This window comes from Grampus griseus (genome assembly GCF_964374135.1).
Source record: "Grampus griseus genome assembly, chromosome: 1".
Classification (NCBI taxonomy): Eukaryota; Metazoa; Chordata; class Mammalia; order Artiodactyla; family Delphinidae; genus Grampus; species Grampus griseus.
The window spans coordinates 183,226,602-183,250,416 of NC_139017.1; the positions used below are offsets into that span (position 1 = coordinate 183,226,602).

At 65.1% G+C, this 23,815-nt stretch overlaps 1 protein-coding gene across 1 annotated transcript; it reads right to left on the reverse strand.

Annotated features, from left to right (window-relative positions):
- Nucleotides 1–10: 10 nt before the first annotated feature.
- On the reverse strand, nt 11–19,595 carry SAMD11 (sterile alpha motif domain containing 11; the record flags this gene model as incomplete). Its single annotated transcript, XM_082654310.1, has 14 exons — nt 11–325; nt 441–551; nt 858–982; nt 1,207–1,703; nt 1,792–1,870; nt 2,096–2,211; nt 3,163–3,325; nt 5,048–5,182; nt 5,361–5,450; nt 8,422–8,546; nt 12,566–12,616; nt 14,194–14,372; nt 17,890–17,981; nt 19,079–19,595. 14 exons carry the CDS (start codon nt 19,593–19,595, stop codon nt 80–82), a joined length of 2,526 nt encoding a protein of 841 aa, XP_082510436.1. The 3' UTR covers nt 11–79.
- Nucleotides 19,596–23,815: the final 4,220 nt, after the last annotated feature.

Sequence of the window (23,815 nt, forward strand, 5' to 3'; positions counted from 1 at the left end):
GAAAGGAGGATAAGCTGTGGGGTTGGGGGCCTTTGCCGGGGAGCAGCCGGCAGTGAAGGATGGGGGGTCTCACACCAGCTCAGCACAGAGGCTGGGAGGGGTCCGTGGGCCCTGGGAGCAGAGCCATGGTTCCGTTCTCCTGCTTGGGTGAGGCTCGGCTGGCAGGGGGCTGCGCGCCCCCATAGGGCGAGGGGGCCGGTGCTGGGGACAGGGGCTGCTCCCCCGAGTTGAGCTCCCTCTCGGGAGCCCGCAGTGTTGGTGGCTGCAGCGGCAGAGCCACGGGGAAGCTGGCCATGTAGAAGACTCGGCCCAGGCGCTTGGCCACCTGTGGAGAGACGGGCCTGGATGGGGCCTGCGGGGCTGCCACCGTACAGCCACACGCAGAGCCTCAGTGCTGCCCCTCCGTTGTCTGGAGACCACTGCCCCCAGCAGGCGCTCACCTGGGCCCGGATCTTGAGAGCAGGCCCCAGCTTCAGCCCCATGGTGGTCAGGAGATGTTCCTCTGTCAGCAGGGGCAGGGTCTCCCCGTCAATTCCCTGTTCTCTGAAGACCTGGGGGTGGGGGGCACAGTGTCAGGGCATGAGTGCCAGGGCCGTGCGTCCTGGGGTGGCCTCAAAGCTCTCCAGAGGAAGCGGAGCCAAGAGGAGTGGCTGGCGCAGTTGCAGGAAGAAGCGTCAGATGAAAGTCTCCTGTGTGTTAGGCACGTGTCCCACCTTGGAGGCGGAAGCACTGACAGCACGCACTGACTGGGGGCACTGGTGCATACCCCACCCCCGCAGTCTTTGAGGAGAAACTTGGGGTGGGAAGCAGCACTGGGTAGCGGGGGTGCTCAGACCATCCTGGGCGGGTCCCCTCACCGGTGCATATTCTCCGCAGCCGGACAGGCCGCCCACAAAGCTGCAGACGTCGTCCACTGTCCACTTGCTGACATCCTCGGGCGCTGTGGCACCCTCCCCATCCATGAAGAGGCCCCCCGTGGCGCCTGGGTTGGGGGTAGAGTGTTACTAGGACTCTGGCCAGCTCTTTCCTATGCTCCCACCCCTGTCTGCTGACCTTTGCTCGCCCTAATTGTTCAGAAATGTTGGACTGATGACGGAAAGGGATCTTTCTCCCGGTGGACGCCCTCCCTGAGACCCTGGGTGGGGGATGGGGGACGGTCTCCTTCCACCCCATGGAGGGATCTAAAGGCATGGCGGGGGTGCCCACCTGTGTGGAAGTAGGGGCTGACCGTGTAAGGCAAGCCCAGGGGCAGTGGAGGGGGCAGCATGGACCCTGAGGCAAGCCCCTTCCCCTCAGAGCTGGCCCCTCCAGTTGGGCCCTGGCCCCCAGCAGCCACCATCTCGGGGTCCTCTCCGTCTGAGTCCTTGGGGGGCTCATCTTCAGAACCGTCTTGTGCCCAGAGCCCAGCCCCTGTGGTCTCCTTGGGCTCACTGGGCCGGGCTGAGGCAGGGCTGGGGCCCCCCTTCCGAGGAGCTCGGCGGGCAGGCTCCTGGGGCGGGGTGGGGGGACCGGGGCCCGGGGGTCCCTGGGGAGGCAGGGCCAGCAGGGGCGCAGAGCTGTGTCTCAGCACCAGCATAGCCCCGCGCCGCTGCAGCTCCTCGGCACCGTCGGGTGGGCGCAGGGCGGCCTCGGGTGCCAGCAGCTGCGGCCGGTGCGCGCTCTCCAGCTCCTTCTGGCGCAGCAGCTCTGCTGACATCTCCAGCCTGGCCGTGGAGACAGACCGCAGAGTATCAGCCAGCTCGGCAGTGACACTTCCCGCCCCGCCGCCCCACCCCCCGGTGAAGCACCTACCGGGCCAGGTTCTGCTTCCGCAGGAGCTCCTGCTGCCGGGCGAGCATCTCCGCCTGGGCAGGGGGCAGGAAGCCGTAGCCTGGTGGGAAGGGGACAGACCACGAGGCCGGGTGGCCGAGTGGTCCAGGGCCACCCAAGCCCGCCCTGGTCTGTCCTTGGCTTCCATAGGGGGAGGGGCGGGTTCGCCGGGAGCACTGATGGACACGCGGTCTGTGACAGACGAACCCGGCTGGCCCCGCACCAACAGCCCCACCCCACCCCCCAACCTCCGGGGCACAGAATCGCGCACCAGCCTACTCCTCACCTGGGGTCTGGCACAGTGCCGAGGGCACCCCCAAAAAGGGGGGCCTGAGGTGGGGGCCCAGGGCGATGTGGGGGGCATTCTGGGGCGACAGCAAGGGGGGCGGCTGCGACAACTCCCTGTGGACAGCAGGGTGGTGAGCCGCGCGAGCCGCAGCCTCGGGCCCCCTCCCCGCGCGCCCCCTTCTTCCCGGAACTGCCGCCCCCCGCCCCCGCGGCCCCCCGCTCCGGCCGCCTCTGCTAATTGCCGGCCCTGCGGGCGGTCGATGTGCGCCCGCCGCGGCTCGGGTCGCCTCCGCCCCCGCTGGCGGCGCCAATTAATCTCGGCGGCGGCGCGGAGGCGCTGGCCCGGCGGGCGGCGGCGACTGTGGCGGTAATTACCGCGCTGGGGCCCCCGCCCCCGCGGCCCCTGCCCCTAGCCGACCCTGCGCGGACGCGGCGCAGTTAGCCGCGGTCCGGGAGGCGGCGGCTGCAGCCAGAAACTCGCGGGCGCGGGCGCGAGGGCGGCCTCCCGGCGGGAGGGGCGGGGAGCCTCCGAAGTCCTTCCGCCCCAGCCCCCTCCTGGGGTATTCCGGCCCCTACAAGCCCCGGAGGCCTCGCCTGTGCTGCTAGCGGCTCCGGTGTCTGAATCGGTACTGCTGGGGGGCTCTCCCCGCCCCCAGCTCTCCTCCGACTTTGGGGTTCCCAGACCTTGCACTGCCCCCCCTCCTCTGCCTCAAGCCCCCTCACCTACCTGTTGGGGGAGCAAAGCCCTCAGCTGTCTCAGGGGCACCTGGATTCAGCGGGCCCCACAGCTGCTCCGTGGAAACACACCCCACCCAGAGAGATGGTCACCCCCACACATTCTACCCCAGAAGTGTTCTGGGCCTCTGCCCGGCTGCCACCAACCGAGGCCCGAGCACAGTGCCCGGTTCACTCAGGACCCTGCGGCTGTACAGCGGCGAAGGGGAAGTGCGGGCTGTGGACCTCACATGCAGAAACCAGGTGATAGGTCTGCCAACCGCAGCTCTGTAGCGCCGAAACAAGCACAGGGAATGTAGGGGTCTCTCTGAAATGCAGGCACCCCGATACCTCTCTGAGAAGGACGGGGCGCCAGCTGGGGCGGTGACGTCTCGGTGCTGAGCCAGGCCCTGCTTCCGACGCTGACCTGCTGTGGATGAGGGCAGGTGGACCTCCAGGCCGCTGGGGCTCCTCGCGGCTGCCGCTGCCACCTCCTGCCGGACCCTCAGGAGATCTGAGGAGGGGGCAGCAGCAGCAGTGACCCAGAGGCCAGCCCCCACCAGGCCCTCATGTCCCCCACACCCTGTAGTACACTGGCCAAGGACACGCAGACCCGGAGCACATTCTCCCACCGACCCTGCTGGTTCGTCACCGGGACAGAAAGACGAGCAGAAGGCCATGGGGCAGGGCCGACACCAGACATCCCAGCGCAAGGCCCGCTGGTGGCACCCACCGGTCTTGGGAGGGGGGCCAAGTGGGCATTTGTAAGGGATATGGGGATGTCAGAAACAAGAAAGTGGTTGGGATGGAGAGAGGGAAAGGTCTCACGCAGGGGAGTCTGGTGGTGCAGGAACCAGAGTAGAGACTGCCGAGAGCAAGGCTGCAGAGCCCGTGAGGGGAGGGGTCGTGCAAAGGCCCCAGAGTGAGGGCAGTGGGACCTGTCCAGGAGTTGGGGTGGGTCTCCAACCCCCTCCTAGGTAACACCCGGGCCCACTGTGCGGTCTACGCACTCTGCTCCCCACCCCTGGCTCTCTGTCCTGTTCAGGGCCGGACCTCACAGTCCCCCCCCGTAGCCCCCCCACTGTGCAGGCTCCGCCGCCACCGCCTGTTTATAAATTAATTACCCGAAAAGCGGAGGTGGGTCCTGCCCGGGGCCGGGTGCCAGGCCGCCGAGCCCAGCCGGCGCGGCCGCCCGCATCGATCCCGATCCCGGCAGGGCCCCGCGCCCCCGCCCGCCCGCGGCCTGGGTTATTTACCGTCGGCTCTGGGCGGGGGCGGCGGGCGGGGGCCTGATTGACAGCCCGACTCCGCGCCGCTCCCCGCGGCCATCGCCCCTCCCCGCGCAGGCCGGCGGAGCCGGCCCCAGGCAGGGCAGGGAAAGCAATTAAAAAGGAAGATTTTTAAATTATTAACATTTGGTGAATTATTCAGGCTCTCGGTGCCTGACTGCCCTGGGGGACAGTGCCTGTGTAAGGAGAGGAAATCCGGCCCCGTTTTCCCAGCACCCTCTCACCCAGTTCCAGCCAGAAAAGGCAAGCCCCCGGCCCCAGCCCCCGGACTGGGGTCTGCAAAGCCCGGGTGCAGCTGGACAGGGTGCTGGACTGTGCCCTCGCGGTGGCAGGGGGGCTTCCAAGCGTCCCATCTGGGAGCCGGGTGGGATGGGCATGGCGCCTGTGTCCGGAGCGCCTTCTGAGCACTGGTGAAGGCCGGGCGGCCAAACCTGAACCGTCGCCCATCCTGCTTCTGGACGGACGTCCACAGTGGACTTTCAGGGGCTGACTGCTGCCCCGCTCTTGGCCTCCCCGAGGAGGGACCTGGCACTCGCCAGACGGAGCCGTCCAGACCAGGGGCCACGGGGCCCTGCGTGCGCTGGGCCTGGGGAAACCCCCACCTCCCACTCTCGCGTGGGCTCCCGAGACTTAGCTTCCTCATCTGTGAAGTGACAGTGGCCATTCGAGGCCCAGCTGGGAGAGTCTGTGGGAGACCTGTTGTGGGGGGACTCCCCCAGATCCACCCAAACAAGCGCTGCTTGGGCAGGGGGAGGAGGAGGTGGGCCTCATTGCCCACCTACAAGGGTTTTCGAGGTTTGAGGGGCCGAAAGACCTGCATGCAATCCCAGCCTTGGTGTCAGCAGCCAGAGACCCCAGGGCCTCTTTGCAGGGTGAGCAGAGACCTCTCGGGACAGGGAGAGTCCGGTGCACGTGGTGGGCTCTCATGCTGGGGAGGGGCTACATACCGTGGCCGGGGAGGCCCAGGTGGTAGAGACGCTGAGGGTCCTCAAAGGTGCCGGCCTCACTCAGGGCGGACACCAGCCGGCGGTAATGGTCCTCGGGGGCCATGCCGGGCCCTAGTTCCGGAAGCAATGGACCCTCTGTGTTGGGCAAGCACAGGAGAGGGGGTCTTCCCCTTCAGATACAGCCGAGGGGGAGAGGCAAGGGGCTCCCCTCTTAGAAACTGCTGCTGTGCTGACCCTGCCCTGCAGAGGGTCCGGGCTGTCCCCCTTCCTCTCCAGTGCCTGTGCCTCCACCCCCCGGGGGTCGGGCTCACACCTTGAGGGGACTTGCTTCGGGCTTTCTTCTCCGAAGGGCAGTCACCGCTGATGTGGGGGGAGCGACCCAGCCTCTTGCCCAACAGGTCACCTGGGAGAGGGCAGAGTGAACCCCGCCCTGCCTCTCAGGGCTCGTAGGGGCCAGGGCGGGAACAGCCCAGGCCCACCCCAATACCGGCCTCAGTCCCGGCCCAGCTCCAGCTCAGCCTGGAACCACACCCCTCATTCCTCAGGGGTGCCTGTGGGTCCTGGCCAGGTTAAAGCCGTGCCCAGCCTGGGGTCCCTCATGTGGGGCTGGGACAGGGCGAGGGCCTGGGACGGTCCAGACCCTGGGCTCTGGACTGTGTGTGCATAGATACGATGGGAGATCCACAGCTACGGCCTCAGGTAGCAACTCGGGACCCCACAGGTGCCATGCTGCCCGCACCAGCCAGACTAGTCTCCTCTGCAGGGTAAGGAGCCTTCCTCAGCACCCTGATTTGACTGGAAACCAACCTCTCCTCCTAGGGTACGGGTGAGGACCGGCAGTGCAGAGTCCCGTGCCAGGGTACCCAAAGCTCTTCCTAGAGGCCACAGACCCCGGCACACCTGCCACACCCATTCTTCCTGGGCCCCTGCCCCCAGGCCACATCCCTCACTGCCCCCAGAAAGCCCGAGCCACCACCCTGGCCTGGCCTGTCACACACATGCCCACCTGCCCGGCTGGGCTAAGCCCCCAAGGGCACCCCAAGCAGCCTCACCCACTGCGTACAGCCGCTCACGTGGCCCAAGCCCCGCCCCAGCCCCACCCCCATCCTGAAGTCCTCTCTCAGGTCCCACATCCAAGCCATACTCATCCATCCCAGCCCCTGCACCCAGACGCCAGGCTCTCTCCCGAGCCCAAGGCCTGGGAGGTTTCTGTGGAACAGCTCAGCAATTGGCTCGGTCTCCTGGACCCACCACAGTTACCTACCCTAACCCACCACGGTGCTGGCCTCCCGTCCAGACCCCGTGCTCCTGGCCCCCTCTCCATCCTCACGGGGCTCTGGGTGGGTGAGGGGCCCGCCTTCTCCTTATTCCTTTAATCTGTCATTTTTATCAGGTGGGGAAGTGCGTGCAGATCAATCTGCACTTTACAGCTGACAGAATGGTGCTAATAACTTATTGATCTCGGCTACCTCCTGCCACTGGCCGGGGCCCAGGGGCCTAGCCCCAGGCCTTGCACCGGGAGGGACGAGGGACCGCCCAGACGAAGGGTCCTACCTCAGTGACCTAGCAGGATGGGTGGGGGGGGGTGCTCAACCTGCACAAGGCCCCTCGGGAAGCCAAAGGGTCTCTGGCCAGCAGGGCTGCAGCGTCCAGCTGTGCCAGACGGGAAGGTGGGTCTGGGCTGGGTCCACACCTGCTGCCCGAACCCCACCCTGTACGCACGCCTCCTGGACCCAGAGAACGACCCAGGGCTCTCACCTCCCTGCGATCTGTTTCCCATTTTCCATGCTGGGGGTGGGGCTCCTCTCTGCCTGGGAGAGGTGCTGGGGAGCACCTGACTGTGGGGGGGACCCACAGTGAGAACCAGGCCCATGGCCGCAGGGGGCTCCTGCCGTGGGGGTCTGGGGCTCACCAGGCCCTCATGAGGCCACATCTACTCACAGGCACACCCGGGGCAGCCAGAAGCAGACACACACACGGTCGCCAGAGGTCTGCAGGGCCGCCCCAAGCCCTCTCCTCCCGACCCTTCCCGCCCGGGTAAGAACAGGACTGACACGTGCTGCTGGGGCTGAGAAGGTGAGGGCGGGCGAAGGCCTCCACCCAGGGGCCGGCCGCAGGACGTGGGAGCCGCTGAGAAGTGGAGTCCCGAGAGGAGGGCAGGGCTCGGGCGAAACCTGGACACACGTGGTGCCTCATGCAGACCACGTGGGACCCCCGAAGTGCTCATATGCGGGCCTTGCACCTGAGCACAAAGAGTGAGGGCACCCTGACACACGCGTGTCACACGGGCGTGAGTGGATACCCAGGCCTCTGGCCGGGTCCGGGGCGCACACGTGCACTCAGGCCACGCACCATGGGGAGGACTCCACGTGTGCAGGCAGCAGGGGGCCTGGCGGCTCAGAATATCTCAACCACTGTGGGGCTCCGGAGGCTCCCCCGATTGATGGGGCAATTCGATTTTATCAGCCGCCTGCTCCGCCCCCAACACGGCTCCAGAAGCAGCACTCCCCCAGAGGCCTACCTAGGCACAGGCACACCTGGAGGCCCTGATGGGGGTACTCAGGTGTCCCAGGACGGTGGACCATCCCCTGCCCAGCCTTCCTGAGAGCTGCAGCCACTGCTGGGAACTTCGCGGGTTTGCCCTGGTCCATAGGGCAGCAAGGGACCCCTGCCACCTCCTCTCAGCACCCCCCCACACCTTCAGCCACAGCTCAGCCATGCCGCACAGTCTCTGCAGTGGTGCCTCGTGGGTCCCCAAGTTGTCCCTCCCTGAGCTCCTGCTGTCACCAAGAGCCGCCCCTCCTCAGGGACAGAGCTCCTGGGCCAGCACACTCCTGCCCCACCCCTGCAGAGGTCCAGGCCCCAGTCCCCCTTCTCTCAGGGCTTGGCCCCCTTCCCTCTCGGGGCCCCTCGCTCTGTGGGGTCGGTGGGTACTCCGCGCGTGCAGAGCGTGTCCCTGCCCATCCGGGAGCCACTCCCAGGTGTGCACCTCGGAGCCTCCGTGAGGCCTACACTCCCTGACTGTCCTGCCTTCCGCTGCCCCTGGGGCCTCCGCCGCTCCAAGCCCCCTGCAGCAGCAGCCACGGTGGAGCCACCGCCTCCGCCTTCTGTCTGCACGGCTGGCCGGGATTAACACAATTACCATCACACAGAGCCCCGGGGGACAGCCGGCCTCGCCCCCTCCCGCCGCCTCCGCTGGCCTCCCTGGCTGCCCGCCAAGGCTGCTGGGGGCGGTGGCGGCACCCAGAGCCGACGGGCAGAGACGCAGGGAGGGCCGTGGGGCGGCCAGGCTCTCGCTGAGCTGCCCTGGCTCCGGCAGCCCCGTCCTCATCCCCCGCCACCCCCCCACCCCCGGCACTGCCCTGGCCCCTCACCTGCGGCTCCCAGGCCGACCTCCACGCTGCCTCTCTGGAATTCACAGCGGCTCTGATGCTCGGGCATAACGAGGTGGCGGCTGCGACGCAGGCTGGATATGAGGGTGGGGAGGTCGCTGTCCTGGCTGCAGCGAAGCAGATGGGGAAGGTGAGACCCGGTGGGGCTCCTGACTGAGCTCGCGTGTGAGCGCTGTGAGCATCTCCATTCCCTGGTGGGTGTGGGCTCTCACCCTGACCCACGCAGGCGCCACCTGGGCCCACCAGCTCCTGCCGAGTGTCGGCTGGACGTGGAGGCCTTGCCCTCAGACCCCACTGCTGCTCCCAGGGAGGGTCTGTCTGGAGTGCAGGGCTGGCCCTGTCCTGCAGTGCTCTCTCCAGAGAGACCGGCCACGGTGTCCCTGCCTCCTGCCTCGGGGGGCCTGCTCCTGGGGTGTAGGCTGCCAGAGGGGCCCAGCACTCATTCCTGTGCACGTGCTAAACTTGCAGTCACCCATGGACTCTCGATTTCTTCAAATAAGGAAACCGAGGTTGAGAGCAAAGTCTGCAGCCAATGAGGTGTGCGCGTGTCCAGGGACACACAGGGGCGCACGCACACTCACCAAGGCCTGCAGACACACACAGACAGACGCGCACCGCGGTCCCCGGTGTGCCCGTGCTCAGGACACTCTGTTCTCTCCAGGGTTCCCCGCCAAGAACCCTGGGATGAACACAAATTTAACTTTGTTCCCTCATTTCTCTTACTGTCAAATCAGCTCAATGCCTGTATCACAGAACCCCAGAGAAAAGAGGGAGGGAATGGTCCCCCAACCCGTTTGCTCTTGGGGCTCTGAGAGCATCTCCTTTAGCACAGGGAAGGGCCACTCGCCACCTTGCAGATGCAGCCAGGAGTGGCAGGAAGTTGGGATACGACAGAAGAGGAGCAGGGACGGACCCCAGCCCGCCCTGTGACACCCCAGCGCTCCCTCCCCAGCACCCTCGCTCCCCAGCCCACCCTGTGACTCGCCAGCGCTCCCTCCCCAGCACCCTCGCTCCCCAGCCCACCTGTAACGGAGCAGCCTCCTGTCTGGGCCACTGCAAGGGGGGCCTCCACTGAGTGACCTGGGAACCAACCCTAAACCTCATTAAATAGCCCCCAGCACCCCTCCCCCCAGCCTGGGTGGCTGGAGCGCGCTAATCCAGAGCTGGCCCCTAAGCAGATCAGTTTCAGCTCCGAAGCCTCCAGGGCTGGGCTCTAGAGCCTCTGGGAGACCCTGATGCAGGCTCTCTCCCACCCCCAACCCCCTTTCCCTGGAGGCGAGAAGGCCCCCGCCGCCGTGCAAACAAGAGGGCAGGTGGGGTGGGAATAAGTACTTTATGGGATTAATTGGCAGCAATCCTCACCCCCTCTATCATCCTCATCAATGCGGGGGCGGGGCGGGGTGGGGGGGGTGGAAGAGAGAAGTGCTGTCCTCAGCACCAGGGAGGGGCGGTGGGTGCCTAGTGGCGAGGCTGCTGCTGCCACGGAGCTCTCCCTTGAGGGGACCCCCTTCTGGTGTCCCTAGGACTCCTGCAGGAGGGGGACCAACTCCCCAGAGACTGAGGAGTAGGGTCAGGCCCCATCAGTTTGCTCCCCATGAATCCTCAGTCGAGAGCCCCACGCAGGGACTGGGTCTGCCCCCCTCACCACCACCGTGGCCAACAGTGCTTTCACTCGTTGGTCATTCAGGCACGGGAGGTGCTGCAGCCCCAGGGAGGTGAAGCCTAGTGGGAAACAGGCCACAGTCCACCCACCAAACCCCTGCTCCCTGCCTTGGGGGTCTGCCCCATGGGCCCCAGGAAACCTGTGTGGTCACTCCGTCGTTCACTTTACATAAAGCCTGGTGTCATTCACGCCAGGCTTTATATAAAGAACCGTGAACAAATTTTGTACACGCCAGCCTGAACACGTGTGAACCCTCAGATCCCGTCTCCCCGTGAGGGGCCCTCGGGTTCCTCCAGTGCCTGCTGTGCTGTCCAGCCCTTGTCCACCTCCGGGCCAGCTCAGGGGCCTCGGGAGGGCAGGGGCCACATCTCCTGCCTGCTGTCCAGGATGCAGGGGGCCTAATGGGGAGCTCCAACCAGGCAGGTGGTTCACTGCAGTCACGCAGACAGAGGGACGGGGACGAATGGACCGACGGATGGAACCGATGGACAGACAGACAGATGAAGATCGATGGATGAAGTCAGATGACCAGACAGACGGAGGTGGACAGACAGACATGGACAGGCGCTACTGGACCGACAGAAAGGATGGCAACAGCAGACAAACAGATGGACAGAGCCTGAAGTACAGACAGCAGACTAGAGACAGAAAGACACATGGACAGGGCCAAAAGGAGCCAGGAGGAGACAAAGACAGAGCCGGGGTGGGGGCAGTGTGAGGCTGCTGGGCCGTGTGCTTGCCAGCCCTCCCTGGCCAGACGCCGGGGTGTGCAGTGGGGGACTGGCGGGGGGGCCGATGGGCTGTAAGTCCTCTTAGCTGAGCCCCTCAGTCTCCCCTCTGGCAAAGTCCAGAAAATCAGCCCTGCTGCTCTGAGCGCCTGTGCCAGGCCGAAGGAGCACCCTCACACTGGGGCCTGGCCTCTTGCTAGGGGCTCCCTGCGTCTGGACACCTGGGCCCTCTCCCACATCCCATGGCCAGGTGGGGTGAGCAGGGGGCTACAGGCAGCGGAGGAGCAGCCTGGGATTTCCCTACAGGCTTCGCTGACAAACTTATCATGTAGCTTCCCAAGTAAAAGGCTCATAAAACGTCGTCAATGTTCATGACGGTTCATAAAAATGATCAGTTGAGTGGGCAACTTCAAAATGAGGTGGAGATAAGTTTAAAGATGTTTTCATTGTAATTTGGCTCCAGGACCCAGACATTCTCAGAAATGTAAATAATAACACATCCGGGACTTCCCTGGTGGCACAGTGGTTAAGAATCCGCCTGCCAACGCAGGAGACACGGGTTCGAGCCCTGGTCCGGGAAGATTCCACATGCCGCGGAGCAACTGAGCCCGTGCACCACAATTACTGAGCCTGCGCTCTAGAGCCCGCGAGCCACAACTACTGAAGCCCGCGTGCCTAGAGCCCGTGCTCTGCAACAAGAAGCCACCGCAATGAGAAACCCATGCACCGCAACAAAGAGTAGTCCCCGCTCGCCACAACTAGAGAAAGCCTGCGCGCAGCAACGAAGACCCAACGCAAAAATAAATAAATAAATAAATAAATAATAACACATCTGGCACAAAGCCAGGCAGCAAGTGGGGCCACTCAGTGCTGGACGCCCACTGCCTGCTCGGTTGGGCCCTTCCTGGGCCTTCCCTGGAAGCGCTGGGCCAAGACTTGACCCCACTGAGCAGACATCACAGGCACCACAGCCTGGGCTCTGCCCACAGACTATCCACCCCTGCCCTTCTGAAACGGGGGACTTGGGTCTCCCCAACACGCCCCAGCCTCCTCATCAGGTTCCCTCATTTTTATCTCCTTACTACATCTTGGATTGGCAGCCCCCTCAGCCTCTCTGCTTCCACCATGCCTGGATCACCATGGACTGGAGCAAACCCCCAACCTGCTGGGCGGGGCCTCCAGCAGGACCTTGTCAAAACATACACTGGTTACTCCCCTGCTCAAGAACTTTCAGTGGCTCCCCACTGCCTGAAGGACAATGCCAACAGTCCCAGCATCTAAGGCCCTTTAGCATCCAGTTGAGCCAGGCCTACCAGCTTCCCCTCCTCCCTTCTCACATCCCCTTCCCTCCCTCCTCCATGTCTTTGCAGACATCCCCTTTCCCTAGTGAACTCCTATGCATCCTTCAAGACCCCACTCACACATCACCATTCTCACATCCCAGTGGTTCTCTGGGAGGGTGGGAGGGGCTGGTCATGGCCTTAGCTCTGGGCAGATGGGTTTCAATGTGCGAGGGGGAGCGCACTTTGGCTTCAGGGTTGGGCAGTCCAGCACCCACGGCCGTGCTGCTGTCACAGCCTAGGCACAAGTCAACGGACAGACGACAGACTAAGGAGAGGAGGAGGGGAGGGAAGCTGGAGAGACTTAGAAGCAGACCCAGGGGACGTGGAGCAAGAAGGCTCTGTCCTGCGCATGCACAGCATGTGGGGGCAGCCTGGCCCCAGCCTGGCCCTACCTGCAGGACGTCTCTCGGAAGGAGATGTTCACATCCCAGTGGGTGTGGACTCTGCAAAGAGAGAAGCAGAGGGTCAGTGTGGCCTCCAGGACTCGGCACGGGGACAGCAGGACGTGTGTGTGTGTGTGTGTGTGTGTGTGTGGGGCACACCCTGTGTCTGCCCTGGAGCGCCAGCCTCAAGGGAACTGGGCTGGCTCAGAGCACCCTCAACAGGCCGGCGGCTGCTGCCAGGACAGGCTCACGGGGCAGAAGCCAGCTCCTGGCCTCACCAGACAGAGGAATCGGGAAGGGCAGAATTGAGAGCCCGAGTCTCTGCTTCTTGTTGCAGTGGAACCAGAGCAGCCCCCACGCTGTGCTGGGGGTGGGGCTGTGGCTTCCTCTGCACGTGTCACTTGTGTGACTGAACCCAACTTCCTAGTTGCTAGAGCTGCTCCGGGCAGGGAATGAGCCCCATGGCCACTGTCGGCTCCAGTGGTGGCCCCTGGGTCCCGGCTGCTGCCAACCTGCCTCCTGAAAGCGACCATCACACAGCGGAGGCAGGCGAGGGCAAGAAAGGAAGCAGCTCTGCCCTGTGCCCACGCTCTCATCCCAGCAGCACCCCTGAAAAGGCCCTCGGGCTGATGGAGGGCAGTGGGAGGCCCACGTGGTGCTTCACCTTAGCACGGGTAGGAGTGGGGGCGGCAGGGGGTGTGTGTCTCGGGTGGCCCGGACGGTTAGGGTTAGGGTAGGAGAAACTGGAACATGTTAAAAGACCAAGCAAGGGGCTTCCCTGGTGGCGCGGTGGTTGAGAGTCCGCCTGCCGATGCAGGGAACACGGGTTCGTGCCCCCGTCTGGGAGGATCCCACATGCCGCGGAGCGGCTGGGCCCGTGAGCCATGGCTGCTGAGCCTGCGCGTCCAGAGCCTGTGCTCCGCAGCGGGAGAGGCCACAACAGTGAGAGGCCCGTGTACCTCAAAAAAAAAAAAAAACAGACCAAGCAGGAAGAGAAAGGGCCTAAAATTCTGGGGATGCACAAGACACGCCGGACAGACAGATGATGGACCTACAGATGGATGGAAGGATGGAAAAAGGGGTGAGTGGACAGAGGGAGGGGCCTCTGTCAGGAGGGGAGAAGGTGGGAGGTCAGGAAGGGTAGCCTCAAGCCTGGGAGGGACAGTAGGAGCCGGGGGGAGTGGCACCTCTGGTGAGAGCGAGCGTGGGGCCCGCCCAGCTCCCCTTTCCCCGCCTGGCTGCGGTGCCGCCAGACCCTCCTCCTAGAGATGCCTTCCTTCCTCACACCCAGTGGCTCCGGGCCTCCCGGCCAACTACCCTCCGTGGCCTGCTCTGGCCGTGACCGCTGGTGATGCCTGCTCCCCGGCGATGCCACCGAGTCCTGGCCCGACACTCGGCCCCCAGGCGGGGGCAAGGTGGGCTCGCAGCCATCCTGTGGCATGTCCCCGGGGGTCCAGGTTCTGTTTCAGCCGTGGCAGCTATCAGCGTCCACGGAGACACAGCAAGCTAAACTGGGGCCCTATCCCCAGGGCAAAGGCCCCCCACCCGAAGCCTGATGTGGCCTTCCGCTGCCTGGAGACCCCAGTTCTGCCACCTGCCAGAGCCCGCGTGCCCTCCCACCCTGGCCCTTGAAGCACCTTCTTTTCATGATACGGACATGCGGGTCGTCCTCCTGCTTCAAGCCCAGCCGCTGCCCACAGGCCGGGCCACTCCTGTCACTGTCACTACTGGCTGAGAAGCTGGGGGTCAGCTCCTTCTTCAGGACACGGGCAGGGGGCAAGGCAACTGTCCTCTTGTCTGCCAGCCGCCCCCGGTTCTGGACAGGGAGTGGGGAGAGGAAGGTTAGGACAAACCGGGTCGCTCAGCTTCCTGGGTGCCTACAGCAGAGGGGCCTCCAGCCTCCAGGACCGTCACAACCGGCCAGAGGCCAAGACAAGAGCAGGGGGGCAAGGCCTCCACCAGGAACCCCTGAAGAGACTGCCTTCCACTCCACCCTGGGGGGCTGGGGTGTGGCAGTGCCTTGTCGGGGCTCCACACTCGGCCCAGGCCCCTCCACAGGCACTCGCCTGCTGGAGACCAGCGCGGCTTTCCCAGCTCCAGGGAGCGCAGAGGGGCCGCGAGTACCCGCGGGACGCTGTGGGTCCTGTCACCGTTCAACGTGCAGTTACCTCTGCCTGCATGTCTGCCTGGCAACCCCCCTCACACTCTGCGTGAACCCCCCACCCATGCCAAGCCCACCTTCTGATTAGTGCCAAATGGAGCCCAGCTCAGGGGGAGCTGAAGCTGACCCCTGGCAAATTGCAGGTCTTTGGTTCACAGGTCACCTGGCAGCTGAGACCCTTTGTCCCACGGGCCCTGGGGGGGGCTCTGCCCCCTGGGTTAGGAACTAAAAGATTCGGAGTTTTTCAACGAGGCGCACCTGTCCCGGCCCTGCGACCGCCACGTGAGTGGGGAGCAGGGGCACACGCGCAGGGCCCCCACAGAGGCGCTCAGAGCCCACGCACAGCCGGTGGCTCGTGCTCGGGCCCGCACGGTATGGTACCTGCCAGTGCCTGCAGGCGCTGCCACCCTAGGGAAAAAAAGTTCCTATTGTCTGGTGGGCAGGGGGCTCTTTCTTATTTAATAACAGGTGACTGGTTCAGGGAGGTGGCAGGGGCCTGGGGCTTACCTAATTCTCTTTCATCTTTTCAGTGACCGAGGCCTCCTAGGACCCCACCCTCCTGTTGCTAGGACAACGTGTCCCCGCCACACGCAGGACACACGCAGGAGCTTGGGGAAGAAGGTGTCCAGGGGGCTCTCGCCCCTCCCCGCACAGCGTCGCCCTGGATCTGAAGGGCCGCGGTGTGCAGCCACCACAGTGCTACCCTCCAGAGGAAAGGTTCTCTTCAGACCCAGACCACCCTCACCTCCACACGACCCGTCCCAGCCCCAGATTTGGGCAGTGCCCCTGACAGGCTCTGGGAGCCAGTCTCTGCCACACCTGCCCTCACACATCCACCCAGGAGGCCCCCCCATGGTCGGCTCTGCAGCACACACTCAGCAAGATGGACTGGGCAGTGCTGGGGACGGGTGGCGTGGGGGGGAAGGAGCCGAGGTAGGCCTGCAAGACGAGGGGGCCTGGCCTTGGCTCGGTGCTACACCAGCGACAGCAGAGCTCGGGCGAGGCGGGGTGGCGGGGGGGAGGGGGTGACTGCCCATCTGGGCCCCGAGCCTCTTCAGGCCAGGCTCTGGGGGGAGGGTTCCCAACAGCCCTGACCTGTCAGGAGTGTGCTCAGCTGCAAAGGCCCCTCGGCTCTGCCCTTCTCTAGCCTGCTGTAGCCCAAGCAAAAGGACCTCCTCTCCTGCCTTTCCGCTTTAATTAAGCTGTTCTCTTAAGAAAAAAGTAAATGCATTTCTCTCTGCTTCTCATCTGTGGGACAAGGGAGAGGGAAACAGAGCAGTAAGGCTGCCACGTGGGGTGCGGCCAGACCAGCTAGGGTGGCCTGGGATGGCCCCAGGGTGGGGGGCCAGGATGGGCAGCCCTGCTGACCCTGGCCAAGGACAGGGAACTCACATGCCTCCCCCACACACACCAGAGACCTCAGTGCTCACCCCTGCTCAGCACAGAGATTTAAGAACTGGGTGCTAAGCCCCTGCCCCAGCCACGCACTGGCTCCTCAGACAGCGAGGGTGGGTGTGTGGAGGCCGGCTGCGTGAGCCCTGCGCCGTGTGCACACCCATATTCTGTGACCGTGCAGTGTGCACATACCTGTGGACCTGGCCACGGGGAGTAGGGGAAAACAGTCTCTCTGTGGAAAAGGTGGGGCCTGGAAAGACAAGGGGGTCCATGAGACTCCTTCCTTCCTAAGGGAGGGGTGCAGGGATGGGCCTGGGAGGGACCGGGCTCAGAAGAGGCAGGCCCAGGTCTGAGCCATCCCTCATGCAGGGCAGGGACCTGGGAGCCCCTGACAGGCAGGCAGCCCTGCAAGCAATGTCCTAGAGGGGGCTGATGCTGTGCTCAGGCCACCTGCCCACCCCCCTCCTACGGGAGACCTTCAAAAGGGGATGATGGGAGAGGCAGGGCTCCTCTCACCCGGGCAGAAAACCCAGACCAGCCTGGAGGGTGTCCTCTTGGGCACCAGCTGCTTGAGAAGGGGAGCGAGAGCTCAGCCTCCTGCCCCAGGCAGGTATGGTGGCAGCGGGCAAAGGTGGGCTGCCTGTGTACATGCTCTGTCTGGGGGGCTCTGTGGGCGGGCATGCCTGTGAGTATGGCGAGCTCATGCCAGACAGTGTGTGGGGTGGGCACGTGGGGAGGTTCAGCTGCGTCCTCTTCCCCTGCCCAACTTGTGTGTCTTTACAGGACTGCGTGTGGCTTCCTAGCTTGCCCACCCCCAGGGCCCACGAGGAATCCAGGACATCCCCTCCCCCACCCTACCGCCAGTCCAAAGTATACAAGCTGAGGGCGGCCTGCAGGGTCCTCTCAGGCCTTCCTGGCAGCGGGGCTACCGAGTGGTGCCAGGAGCCATGGCCCTAATGGGCTCTCCCCCAGGGGCTCGAACTGTCCCCCTCAAGGAGAAATTTCCTTTTCAGGTTCGCCCTCCAACCACTGCTGCCTGGAGGGCATGCGATGGGGAAGGCAGTGCTTCAGGGGCAGGCACAGGCCCCGTCTCTCTTGCTCCCCTAGGCTAATGAGGGGTCAAGAGACGTCTACACTGGGTTGGAGGCCCCACACCAGCTCCCAGCTGCAGTTCTCTTGACACCCAAGGCCCACACTGCACCTCCTGTGCCCCAAGCTGGGTTGTATCCCCGGACACTCCTGGACATCTAGGACCTTGCCCTGTAGGGCTCCAGCCCTGGGCACCCAGAGATGCACGTCACTCACATCCAAGCCTGTGGCCACCCCAGAATGTACATCCAGGCCAGCCGACACTGTCACACTGTCACATCCCAGAACAAGCATTCCCTTAGGACTGGCCCCTCTCCCAGGCTGGGCCAGCTGACATGGTGACCCCCTCCCGACCTGTGACAAGGCAAAGTCCCCAAGCCCCAGTCAGGTGACACTGTCCAGGGAGGAATCCTTCACACCGTGGGCTGTCCCCAGGACCTCAGGAGAAGCAGCTCCCAGACTCCCAAGGAGAGGTTCCAGGATAGGCAGGACCCTGCCCTGCATCAAGGGGGTGAGGGCTCTGGTGCCCCGGGATTCCCACCCAAAGTCATCTCCTCTCTTAGTCCCTGGGGGCTCCCTCCTGCCCATCGGCAGGGTTGAAGTTAGGACTGATCCTAGAAAATACAGGCACAAGCTCCGCGGCGGAGAAACAAGACCCCGAAGCCCCAACTTTTCTCCCGCATCTCACCACCGGGGAGGATATTCGACAGCCTGGACAGTCGCAGATCGGAGGATGCACCTGCAGGATCCCCTTGGACATAAGCGTCTTCAGACTTTTCCCTGCGAGGAGAGCCGAGGCAGGACCAGTGAGGCAGCGGGGCGGGCACAGGTGGGGCCGGGCACGCGGGCACGCTTCCGGGGCGCTGTCAGGGTCAAGGCCAGGTTCCCTCCTACCACGACTATGAACACCCGCCTCCGTCCAACTTCCGAACCCTCCGCCAGGCCTCGCGGCTCACCCTACCCTCGCGGACGCCGCGGGGATCTGCAGAGCTCAGAAACTCAAGATCCGGTGAGCGCCCCCCCTTGACGGAGGGCGGCCTTCTCCCCTCCCCCTGCGCCACTCCTCCCGCGCTCCACGCTCTCCAAGCCGGTCCTCCGGAACCCGGAGCCGGGCGGAGGAGGGTCGGGCCCGGCGCAGGTGAGCGGCGCGGTCGGGACCCGGGACTGCGCTTGACCTCGTGGAGCCGTGAGCCCCAAAGTCGACGAGCGTGACCGGGCCCCTAACTTTCTAACCACCCCCTACCCCCGGCCTGGCGCTCACCCCGCCTCCCCCACCGCATGCCCGCTCTGGCGCCCGCACGTCGCGCCCTCGGAGCCAGACTCCTGCGGGAGCCCAAGCGGCTGCTCCCAGCCCCGCCGCCGCTCGGCTCCGCGCGCGCTCCCGCCCCGACGCGCGCCCCCGCGCCCCCCACCTGCCTGCGCCACCCCTGCACCTTGCCTTTCGCTTTACCAGCGCGCGTCCGCACCCGGCCGCCTCACGTGTGCCCCTCCACTCCCGCCAGAACCGGTGGCTCCTCGACCCCGCAGGGGAGTACCCCGCCCAGTCGGCCTCCCGCCCGCTCTCCCGAGTTCCCGTAAACTTCCCCGTGAGCCTCAGGCCCAGGAATCCCGCAAAGACCTTCCGGACGGAAGGAGCCGCCGGCTCGTGCGGCCAGCGCTGCGGGGACCGCGGAGGCCGAGGGCGCTCTGCCTGGGTCCACCAAGGCGACCGTGCTTGGGGGAAGGGGGCGTCTCTGCGGTGGCCCCGGAGTCGCAGCGCCCTCTCTAGGCAGAGATGGAGTCTCCCAGGTGTCAGGACGAGGGGGGTCCGGACCCACGGGTCCTCGGGGAGCAGAGGGGAGGGACCGGAGAGGCCCGCGCCCCCACGGCGGCCGCACCTTTGTGGCGGATGCTGCGCTTCCAGTCCTTGGCCGTCTCGCGGCCGCTGACGAACTGGAACTCGTTGGGTGTGAGCCACTCGCCGCGGTGGCGGATGGACGGACCCTTGCTGCCCTGGCAGAGTTTGCGCACGTAGAGCAGCGCGCGGTTGGCGCCGCACTCCACCTCGATGCACGGCTCGCCGTTGTCCAGCAGCGGCTGGAAATCCGGTGCCGCGGCCGCAGTGGCCGAGAAGCGCTCGAGGGCCAGAGGGTCTCTGGGCAGGTGAAGGTGCGGGGCGGCCTCGTGCAGGCTCAGGTAGGCGCGCGGGGCGCGGAGAGGCGGGGGCAAGAGCGCCTCGTAGCCCGCGGTCGCGGCTGGTAGCGAGGCAGCCGGGGGCAGGGCGGCCGCGGCGGGCAGTGGCGCCAGGTAGCCGGGCAGCGGCGGCAGTGGCAGCGCGGCCAGGGTCGGGTGGAAGGTGGCCAGAGCCAGGGCGAGGTCTTCGCGGCCGGGTAGCTCCTTCTTGACCGCCGGCATGGTGGGCGGGTGGTCCTGCAGCCTGGCTCTCCGCAGCCGGCCCAACTAGTTCCGGCCCGGGCTGGAGTTGGGTCTCGAGGGCGGGGGCCTGGGGGGCTCCTGGCCGCGCACCCGTCCTCGCCGCTACTGCGCCCCAGCCGGGCCACCTCGGACCGCTGCCCGGCTGGCTGGCGGGGCCTCTGCTGCCTGAGACATGGTGCTGCCGGAGCTGTATCGATCCCCGATCGACCTGCCCAGCGCCGCAGCTCCAGGACCCTGGGGCTCCACAGGGCGCTGGGCCACCTGCGCCCGCGCCCCCCGGGGCGGCCCCGCGCCCGGTTTGCTGCTGCGCCCGCCGGGCCGAGCCGGGCAGTGAGGAGGTGTGGAGCCTCCGGCCGCGTGCCCCGCCCCGCCGGAGGGTCCCAGGCCCCCGCCCCGCCGTCCCAGCCGCGCACCCGCGTACTCCAGCGCGCGCCCGCCTGGCGGGGACTTGGGAGACTCGCGCCGCCGCCGCCGCCGCCGCCGCCGCCGCCGCCACAACTTGGCCCATTTAAACGGCCCCGGCGCGGCGGGCGGGCGGCACGGGCTCCGGCAGGGGGTGCGTGACGGCCGACTGGGCTCACGGGGGGGACCCGACGGGCCCCGGCTGCACCCTCTGCCCTATTCCCGAGTGGGAGAGAACAGGAGGAAAGGAGACTGGTGTGTGTGGGGGGGGATGGGGGTGGTGCGGGGGACGGATGCCAGCGAGAGGCGGCGCGCATGGACCGCGCCAGGTGCTGAGGGAGTCACTGTTTGGGCGCCCCAGCCGGAGTCCTGGACTCTGGCTCCTTGCGAAGGAGCGGATCCGGGATCGGAATCGCCGCTTGCCTGGCGGGGGTGTGTGTGAGCCGGCAGCTCTGGGTAGGTGGTGGGCATCAGTGGGGAGGGCATGGGTGGTCTCCTCTGCTCTACAGGGTGTGCGCTGTGTGGCCTCGGCAAAGGTGTTGGGGAGGGTTCGTGGTGTGTGAATAACAACGATAACAGTTCCATCAACCATTGCCCCCTCACCATACACTTCACACACCTTAGTTCACCTGATGATCCCAACACGAGTTTTCCTTTATTATCCCCATTTTACAGATGAGGAAGGTGAGATACAAAGAGGCCAAGTAACTGTACTGACGTTTCAAATCCAGGCTGTCTGCCTCCACGGCAGACAGTATCTGAGCCATAGGGTGGGGCGAGAAAGTGGGCTAGATCCAATCCGGGTTAGGGGTGGGGGACATGGGGGGGGAGGGGCAGCTGAATAGGGGGCCGTGCAGCGGAGCACGTTGCTGCTCCTTGCCACGTGCAAGTCTGGGGACGAGGGACCTACGCATCCACGTCCACCTCCGTGCCTTCGGGGGAGAGGTCAGCCTTGCTCTAGGCCTGGTATGAGGGCAGCTGTCCCCTGGGATCAACCCACACCTCCCTGCAGGTCAGCATGGTGGCCTCGCAGTGGGATAACTAGGAAGAGACACTGAGAACCTCGGTGGTTTTGATAGTAGCTGGCGAGACCTTGTATTTCTCTGGTGTGCCATTTTGGACAAGCTAGAGAGTAGCCTCTGATCCCAAGCCAGCTCCCAGACCCCTGCCCGTGCCCCTCTGAGATGCACCTGGTAGGGCACCCATGTGGGCATCTTCCTGACCAGGCTTGGGTGGGGGGGGGGCTGCTGAGCTGGGTCATAGGAGTGCTCGCACCTTCTGCAAGGGAGGGGCTGGGAGTGAGGGAACAATCCCCTTCAGCCCCTCCTACCAGACGCCAGCACCACCTGGGCATGTGGCCGACTGCCGGAGACCACGCTGCTTTCGTGTGCTAATGCGTGCTGCCCACCTCATCCTCAGCTAAGGTACCAGCCAGCCCCAAGACCAACCTGGGGAGTGAGGTCTGGGCTCAGACCAGGCATGTGTCTGGGACCCTCTGCTCCTTTACTCCTTGTATCTCTGTCTGTGGGAGTTTAAGGGGCAGGTGGGAAGATGGGTGTGACTGTGAGTGACCCCCTCCTTACTTCACCACCCTTGGCCCCATTGCCCTCTCTGTAACCTGGACACCTGCACATACCTGACCCCAGGAGTGAGAGCTAGGGAGCTCCCCCCACACCCAGCCTCTGTAGCCTGTGTCTTGCTCTCAGGTGCGATGCCTCCATGTCAAATGGATGCAGGAGGCTGTCCTCGCCTGAGAGCCAAGGCCCGTGGAGGAGCCTTCTTGTTAATCTGTGGTCATAGCTCAGTGTGGAGAGGCCATCAGGGCTCAGCTGGAGGCCAAGTGGGCCTGTGTGCCCACTGCTTGGCCACAGCCCTGACCCTGCTGCCAAAAGACAGCCTCCACCCATCTCTTCTAATGTTTGCCTGCACCTGTCTGTTGAGCCTTAGGCCTCCTAACCCCTGACCTTCACACTGCGGTTTGGGGAGGGGAGGTTGGCAAAGCACATCTCTAGATGTGAGAAGATACCAGGCAGCTGTCAGGCCAGGCCTCTCCTCTGTCCTGAGCCTGAGGAGGGGGGCCTCCCGTCCCTTCTGCTGGACCACCCCTCACTCACCCCTGGCCTCTTTCATCACACACTGGCCCACAATGGTTAAGGAGTGCCATGGGGGGCCCCAACTCTGGCTTTCAGGGGAGGGGTCCAGCTGGCAAGGTGTGGGGGCTGACCTAGCTCACCCAGCCTAACCTCCACGCCACCATCTGGCTCCAGCCCTCTTTGGAGGACCAGGATTCCCTCCTGAAAAGACCGTGACTGGGCCCAGAGCTCTCTGCAGGACGCTCTCTCCTTCTGGGGCCACTCCCTGACTCCAAGGACACCTCCCTCCAGGGGCTGTCGGGGTCTTGGCTGACCAGGGCAGTTCACCCCCCACACACATGTTGCCCCCTGTTCTTGGGAAATAGAGCCCTTTGCCCACGGGGCTCAGAGTGACATTCCCACGCTGACGGGACTAGGCATCCTCACCCCTGGACATTATACTCTTCGCAGGAGCATCTGCTCACTTCCTCCCGCCTGTCCAGGTCTGGCACCTGAGCCCGCACGTTCCTCTGTACTCCGCAGACTGGAACCAGAGGGAAGAGGGACAGAATTTTGGCGCTGGGATCACCGTTGCTCGGCCCTCAGGCTCGGAGGCCCCGTGGAGAACACAGGTCGGGTCGGTGGCTGCAGCCCCTCCTCCGGCCGGCGGAGCTCCGCCCCTGGCCGCCCGCCGGCCTCCGCGGCGCCATCGCTGCTCGCGGTCCCCCCCGCGCGGGGCCCTCCGCCGCCCCGGCTGCCGCCGCCGCCGCCGCCGCCGCCGCCGCCGCCGCCGCCGCCAGGGAGGGAGAGGGGGTCATAAATAACCCGCGGGGCGGCGCGGCCGGCGGTGCAGACGGTGACCCGAGACGTCCCCGGGGAGCACGGGGGCGGCCCACAGACCCTGCTGCCCCCAGCCCAGGCTCGGCCAGCCTTGACCGCCCCTCTGGCGCTGCCCGGCCTGCCCAGAGCTGGTGGTTCCTCCCATCCTGGAGTGCCCGCCTACCTCCTCGCCAGACCGCACCCTTGGAGCCCCCTTCTCATCCATTCGTTCACCAATCATTTATTGAGCACCAGATGTGGTAAAACCCCAGGAAGAGAAACCCAGAGGTGGGGTTGGAAGAAGAGAGAGATGCAGAGGAAAGCAGTGTGTCCCTGAGGCCACAGTCGCAGGGCCGGGCCTGCCCCCCTCAGCCTCCATTTTCCTGTGCTCAGCCCGGGTGCCTGAAAGGCTGGGAGCGTGCAGGCCGAGACCTGCCCAGACACAGGAAGGCATGCAGGGACGGATCACAGGGGCCCCACAGGTGTGGGCACAGTGCACACACACATGCCCACACAGCACCCACGGCAACCAACACATGCATGCCTTCTCAAAGCACACAGACAGCAGCCCACACGTGTGCTCACACCCACACACATGCACAGCAGCTCCCAAAGCTGCTCGCACAGGACAGGTGCAGAGGCACAGATGCTGACATCCTAGCCACAAACATGCACAGACAGTGTGTGTGCTAACTGAACATGGCAGCCAAGATCGAAGACACCACCAAGACCTGTGCACAAAACACACATAGACACACGGGCCTGCAGCGTGAATGCCAGATCGATAGAGTTGTCATGTCCAAGACAGCTTGTCTGGTGCAAGGGTCTTGTGTGTAGCACTGTTCCACCAGGAAGGGTTAGCCTGGGAGGTCAGAGGTTTGTGGCACTTTAGCTGGGGCTCCATCA